General features: G+C 33.4%; 2 protein-coding genes across 2 annotated transcripts; one reads left to right on the top strand and one right to left on the bottom strand.

Annotated features, from left to right (window-relative positions):
* The first annotated feature begins 2,113 nt into the window (after positions 1-2,113).
* LOC141405561 (transmembrane protein 208) lies at positions 2,114-3,052 on the top strand. The gene is made up of 4 exons (XM_073990063.1): positions 2,114-2,262; positions 2,323-2,478; positions 2,542-2,678; positions 2,736-3,052. Exons 1-4 carry the CDS (start codon positions 2,257-2,259, stop codon positions 2,956-2,958), a joined length of 522 nt encoding a protein of 173 aa, XP_073846164.1. The 5' UTR covers positions 2,114-2,256; the 3' UTR covers positions 2,959-3,052.
* A 136-nt stretch (positions 3,053-3,188) lies between these two features.
* LOC141405560 (probable methylthioribulose-1-phosphate dehydratase) lies at positions 3,189-5,334 on the bottom strand. Its single transcript, XM_073990062.1, has 5 exons — positions 5,171-5,334; positions 4,744-4,838; positions 4,559-4,672; positions 4,145-4,501; positions 3,189-3,419 (listed from the first exon to the last, which is right to left on the bottom strand). Exons 1-5 carry the CDS (start codon positions 5,201-5,203, stop codon positions 3,332-3,334), a joined length of 687 nt encoding a protein of 228 aa, XP_073846163.1. The 5' UTR covers positions 5,204-5,334; the 3' UTR covers positions 3,189-3,331.
* Between the last annotated feature and the right edge of the window lie 1,590 nt (positions 5,335-6,924).

Genomic DNA, 6,924 nt, shown 5'->3' with positions numbered 1-6,924 from the left:
CAACCACATGAAAAATGTGTAAGTGACGCCAAGTTTGTTCTTGAAGTTTTCATGTGGTTAGTGTAACGCAACGCTGAACCCGCCGTATGTGCCGAGGGCTTTAGAATTAATACTTGCATCACATCCAAGCCAAAAAAATTGAAAGCTGTGTAATGTAGAGTCGTAATATCACTTCATGTTTCGATACATTTCACACGGAGTCGTGGAAATAAGCTCTGTTCGTTATTTTTTATAAGCAATTGTTTATAGCCCGTTTCCACGGTACGTCGTTCGTTCTCTATTCGTTGTTCGACCCATAACTACGAATAAATTACTTATTTCCCCACACAAAATTCTATGAACGAACGACGATTTTTCTACGTTGTTCGATTAGAAATACTCTCCGAACGACGAATAAGTATGTCCAATCTCTAACAAATGAGAGAATTTATCGAATGACATGTCTAAATTAAAAAATGAAAAATTTGTTGAAAACACAAAAATTTTTAGAAAAAAGGAAAAAAGATGAATGAAAATTAATGAACTAAACATTTTATATAGATACAGAAGGAAGATGGTTGTGTTTCCTTCTTAATTCCAAACACCCATTAGTTCAAAATCGCGTAATAAATTAGAAACAAAAAGGAAACAAATAACTGAAAGTCTTTATAAACAAACATTGTTTTGACATGTCTCTCTCTCTCTCTTTAATTTTGAAAACAGAAACATAAAAAATATATTGAAAATACAAAATTATTCGGAATTTGTGGAAAAAATGAATGAAATGTGTGTAGTTAAATATAGAAGATACATTTGAAGGAAAGTCTATTACTTTTCCTATTCATTTAATGTATATTTTATGTGTTTTCGGTTCACATTTTCGTGAAAACAAGGACACAAAAATGAAGGAAATTTTGTTTATGTTTCTCTTAATTACGAATAGTGTCGTGGAAACGGGTTAATTCGTGTACGTCGTTCGACAGGCAAACAACGAAATTGAAACTCTCGTGTGAACATGATATTACTTTAGAAGTTTGTTATCGAACAGCATTTTGTAAAAGTTTGTGCAAATTTGTACAAACTTTTGGGTTTTCGTACATACCTAATAGTATATAATCTTACAGGCGTTTTAAGGCCAAAACTTAATCAAAGCAAGCGACAAGGTGATTGCATTTTGCCCTTTAAACTGAAAACACATCAAACGTTTCATTCATGGTAGAACAAATACAAGGTAAAGTTAATACTACAACAAATACAACTCGAACAACAACCACAAAGAAATTTGTTTTTGTTTGTAAACCTTAGTGTCAACGTAAATGTAAACAAAACAAGGAAATGTCTATAAATTATTGGAATTTAAAAAACTAATAATTTTTCACATTTGATTGAATATTTTGGAAAACATGAATGAAAACTCGTTAGATTTTCAATTTGAATGTTTCCATATCATTCCACTAAATGCATAATTTCTCGCAGAAAGTAGAATACTTGCAAAAATGTTTCGGGTCGCTGGTAATCCATTGAAAAAAGAGAAGATGTTTCAATCATTTGCTTTTGAAAACAAAAAAGCACATGTTTATTAGGGCTTTATTCTTTTCAAGTTTAACAAAATACCACACATATTAACAAATATTGTACCGCCTCTATAAGCGGTGTTTTAGTGTGCGGCATGTCGTTCGGACCTGGAGGAGGTTACATGTCAATGATATGAAGCCGTCTTTATGGGAAATAGTTTTTTTTTCTGATGAATAAATTTGTTCTTCAAAAATATATATCCCTAATATACATCGAACATAGAAATAAATACATAAAATGTCGAATGGAATTTGACACTAACACTACAACCCAGTTCAGTCAGCTGGGTATTGCTGCTACCTTTTCTTGTTCTACCATGCGTTTCATTAAAGTTGGGCATTATTTCTGATAAAAGAATAAAGAAAAAATCGAACTATGTTGCCCTTGCTCTTTTATTTTATCAAAAATGACGCCCAACTTTAATGAAACGTTGTTGGCTTCACACATTTCTACATTTTAAAATGAATACAACGCACACCTTTTTATTAGGTCAACCCCCTTTACTGTAACATGGCAACCCTAGTTAAATGACATCTGCTGTCATTTTGCTTCGTTTTTTGACGTGTACGCGTGTCAAAAACTCATTCGTAAACATTGCCAATACACCAAACCTTGAAAAAATTTATAAGTGGAAAGTGGTAAAACCTTTGTCTTATAGGAAATTTTTAGATTTTTACAACTTTTTCTATAGAATTATTAAAAATGGCGGTAAGTATTACATGTCCTCTCAAAAGGAAATAAAATAACCACGAAAATCGTATATTTTAGCCACAACAAAAAGGAAAACAGGGGACGAAAGGCGCTAAGCAAATTGTGGAAGAAAACAAATCCACCTTGGTCTTTTATAGGAATATGGCTCTGGGAAGTGCAGCAGCTTCAATATTGGTTAATTGTATATTCTTCGATATTGGGAAAGTGATGGTGGTATGTACGAGATTATTCAGGATGTTGTGAAGTAACCATTTCATTGATGATTTCTCTTTGTAGATTATGAGCATTTTATCATTGATCACATTGGGAGCAGCATATCAATTTATGGCCTTTATGTCTAAGGCAAAATATTCAGAAACTGGGGCTTTATTGGATTCTGGCAATGATTTGAATATGGAAGGTGGCATTGCTGAGTAAGTAGAAGTTGTGACAAAAAGGGATTTCTTGAATTAATTTGATATTTATTATAGAAATGTCAAGGACTTGATTATCCTTACATCTGGAACAATGCTGCTTTCCATTATATCCAATTATTTCTGGTTCCTTTTACTTTTGGCTCCCTTTCGGGCTTTGTATATGTTGTGGGGCAGTGTTATTAAGCCATGGTTGGCCCAAAAGAATGAGGCCCAAGAACCTGAAATCAACGAAAAGAAGCAGCGCAAATTGGAACGTAGAATGCGTCGCCAAAGATGAAAACTTTATTGTTGAGGCATTATTTTTTTGGCTCTAGGTATAGTTGTATGTTTTCCTATGCATTGTTGTAATTAAGATTAAAGAGATTTCTGGACGGTGCCGTTTATTTATTTTGCTAAATGGTTGTACAAAAAAACGGACAAACTCCTCGTTTATACTCATGTCATTTTTCATGGAGGAGTAATTGGTTCATTCTAATCTCCTTGAAGTCATTAGTAAAAGGCAAAAGGTTATTTTATGTTAAACATAATTCTAGAATATTTTCATGTTTAAATGATTTTTGTTTTTATTTTTTTTACATATCTTTCCTTTTTAACAACAAATACAAGTATTTTGTATTTTTAAGTAAAAAAATTAATTTTGTGTGTTTGAATTAAGCATTGGTGGGAAAATCATCGGGGTTCAGGCCGGATTTTTTCATTTCCACGGCCAAGGAAAACAAATAGTCGTAACATTCAGCCCTGTTAGAAAAAGAGAGGGAAAATCGTCTAAACTAAGCGTCGGTTGGAACAAGGCCAGCATAGAGCCACCTACCGGATATCTTTGTCTGGTCTACCTTGATAGTCATTTGGGCCCTGATTGTAACGAGATATAGGGGGTTATCATGAATGACATTTCCCCGCGAGTTTCGTCTTTCCGCCGTTGCAACTTAAGTGAAAAAATTCACGGGGAATTGCCGTTCATGATAACCCCCATATTTTTTATTGCGGATGCTTATGCTTTGCATCATATGGGCATTCAAAGTTTCGTAAGTGTCCTTGATGTAATCTCATTGTAGAGTTGGGCTATTGAACGACCTAGTTAACTGTCCTAGTTCAAATACGTATGAGAACATCATACAAACTATAGTGAGATATTAAGTATACGTATTTTGTTCATACAAACGATCGGTGTTCAATGAACTAGATTGTGAACTAGGTCGTTCAATTGCCCAACTCTTCTCATTGTTTCGAAAAACAGGGCAATATGGGTACCATTGTAAATATCTTAATGCCCAACATAGTAAAACGTGGGAAATCCTCAAAATCTCTTATATTACCTTCACATAAAATCATGGACACTATCGGAATTTCGCAATTTATGGACCTAAGCAAAAAATATGTATCGTTTATATCAAACCACCAAGGACTACCAAAAGTAAACATTATCCGTAGGTGCCTTAAAGTGGACTTAATGCTTGACTTACATAGTTTTTGCCTTCTCCCATGTTTGACCCCAAACATAAACACCATGTCTACGAACTAGCACTGCAGAACAGCCAGGATATTTCATCATTGCAGCATACATAGAATCAGCCAAGTCTCTTTCAAATGGTGTATTTTCAATAATTGGTACTACCAATTTCTCATCATACCGTAGATAACGCTTCAGTTCATCATCATAAATGCCTTTTATCATTTCCAAATGTGTGCAAGTGAAAACTTCACCTGGCCACAATAAGGTAGCCATAACGGCATGTTGTGAATGTGTGTGTATAACAGCCCCAGCATTTCGATGGCGATATGCCAACATAAACAATGGAGTGCATTGACTTTTCGATAAACTTTTAAGATAAATTGGAATTAAAGAACTGTTACAATTTACATATTTCAGGACTTACTGCTTGTAATCGGGTGGTAATTGTAGATCCTGACCTTCAATATTCTGCACAAATAAATCTTCAGGTTGTATGCGTTCCTTTTGGACGCCCGATGGAGCTATGTAGATTTCATCACTACAAATAAATACAAGTTTTTGGATTACTAATAATTTATGTAGGTGTGATTAATGTTCAGTTTATTATACTTAAGTTTCATTGAGATACCACCACCAGTTCCAGTAACCCATCCTAAATGATAAAATTGTTGACATAAAGCTGGTATAAGTTTACGTGGATGTTCCTTTAAAGAAAGCAAAAAGTAAATATTTTTAAAAAAGTCTTTACCTTAGCATTATATTGGTGCGGGGAATTCATTTAAATTTATGCAATAAGTTTTATTCAGATTTGATCTACCCTTTTACAAGCTAAGTGGGCTTAAACACGTTTTTAGAAAAAATATGAATTTTGATTTTACTTTTGTAAATATTTCCTTATCAACCATTTTTTTAAAAAGGTCATTGAGTTTATAATAAAAAGATCATAATTTAAAAACAAGTTTGGTAAAGGACCCTGAACATACTTCTTACGATACTAAACTTCAATCAGACAGATTTTTATAAAAACCCTACTTACCACTGGCAAATCGTTATAAATAGATGAAGACATCTTCCAATTACTATCTTTAAACAAATAATAACGGGGTAATTAACAAACAAGACAAACAAGTTCACTGCCACCGATAAGCGGTTGATAAGAAAAAAATCTCAGAACTGCTGATTCAAAATAAATATCATATGTTAACAACCATGGTACAATAATACAGGTAGCATTATCATGCCAGCTGATGGTAACATAATGTGTCAATTGCATTGAATTTATGTCAAATTTTGACATCTGATGTTGCCAACAATTGCCGATGCGGCTACCTGTGTATTTGTACCATGTTAACAACAAAACAAACAAATTTTCAAAAGTGTCATTTGCGCTACGCTATACGTTTGACGTTACGCTGAAACCAAGGCATATTTATACAAGGTAGAAGTGGAAATCAGCTGTATTCTTACTTTTTTGTAAATTTAGTTTTGAAAATGTAATAGGGTCTACTCATGAAATTTAAAACTTCGAAATTTGCTACCATAAAATTCTTCTTTTCACCGTAAACGTGTAATAACAATGAACTACGACAGTTCTGTATGCTTTATATTTACATTTTGATTCAAATTTGTTCTATTTAAGAGGATTTTCAAAATGTATTTATGTTTTTCCTGAGAAAAAATTTAGAACGACCCTATTATTCAATATTTATCTTTGACAATTAATTTTCAATAACAACAATGTTGTTTTTGTAAATTTGTTAGTTGTTGTAATTCATGCATTTACCTTATATGAATATACCTTGGCTGAAACCATGGCACAATTAAACAGGTAGTGGCATCGTAAAATTTTGAATATGTTATGTCAAAACTTTCTTTATGTTGTTGGGGAAATTACAACAAAAATAATTTTTTTATAGAGGGATTTGACTTTTCATATTCGATCAGCTGGTGTGATGCCACTACCTGGTAGTTCTGCCATGGCTGAAACGCTGAATGCATACGTCAAGATATCAAGTGATATGTGGCACGGCGACAATTCCCAGGAAAAAATTTTGGAAGTTGTGCAATTGGAGTTATGATTTCACAACATCTTTCGATGTAGTCCAACAGAGTTATGAAAAATGCACTTCGTTCGATACATTTTAGCTGTGTTCCTTTACTTACCTGAGGTTACCATTTTAACCATTTGTTACCAGTTTCAACCTGCAAAGCGTTCCTTAACCCCGAAAAGTGGCAAAACTGGAAGCAATTTTTAAGAGAGTGAGAGGGGAGAGAGAGCGAAAATGGCTTTCTCTTCTACCACAGGCTACCAGCAAAATTTCTGCAGGTAGAAAATGGCAGAACTGATTTTTCGACTTTTGTTTGACGATTATTTCACAAAATGGACGAAAAACCGAAGAAAAAGTCGAACACTGACAACACTAAATTAAAAACTGTGAAATAAAAGACGAAAATTGATTTTTTATGTTTTTTTCTGACATTGCTGCCAGACCTACCATTTTTCCGTTCCTTTACTTTTCTGGTAAAAATGTTCATGAGAGAGCAATTTTGAACAATTTTGACACTTTTCTCTTTTACCACTCTTACCATTAAAAAAGTAAAGGAACAAAGCTTTTATAAGCAGTTGCTGTAGAGATCCCCACAGAAAAAAAATACAGTTGGTTGATCCCTACACATTTCTTCCAAAGATAAGCAAGTGTGTATTTCGAAGAATTTGTTATAAAATAAAGAAATAACAACTTAAATTGCGAACATTTTTGCGGTAATTCACGAGACGGACATTTGTAATGG

Source organism: Musca autumnalis, unplaced genomic scaffold (genome assembly GCF_047663935.1).
Source record: "Musca autumnalis isolate F117 unplaced genomic scaffold, ASM4766393v1 scaffold_5, whole genome shotgun sequence".
Lineage (NCBI taxonomy): Eukaryota > Metazoa > Arthropoda > Insecta > Diptera > Muscidae > Musca > Musca autumnalis.
Note: the sequence above shows the minus strand (reverse complement) of the source record. Positions and strands in the feature narration are given on the sequence as shown.

Coding starts and splice junctions, on each gene's coding strand:
- LOC141405561 (XM_073990063.1), top strand. Junction 2,479..2,541: donor ATATTGGGAAAGTGATGGTG/GTATGTACGAGA, acceptor TTCTCTTTGTAG/ATTATGAGCATTTTATCATT. Junction 2,679..2,735: donor ATGGAAGGTGGCATTGCTGA/GTAAGTAGAAGT, acceptor TATTTATTATAG/AAATGTCAAGGACTTGATTA.
- LOC141405560 (XM_073990062.1), bottom strand. CDS start 5,203: ATGTCTTCATCTATTTATAACGATTTGCCAGTG. Junction 4,502..4,558: donor TTACCACCCGATTACAAGCA/GTAAGTCCTGAA, acceptor TTATCTTAAAAG/TTTATCGAAAAGTCAATGCA. Junction 3,420..4,144: donor TGGGAGAAGGCAAAAACTAT/GTAAGTCAAGCA, acceptor TTTTTCTAACAG/GGCTGAATGTTACGACTATT.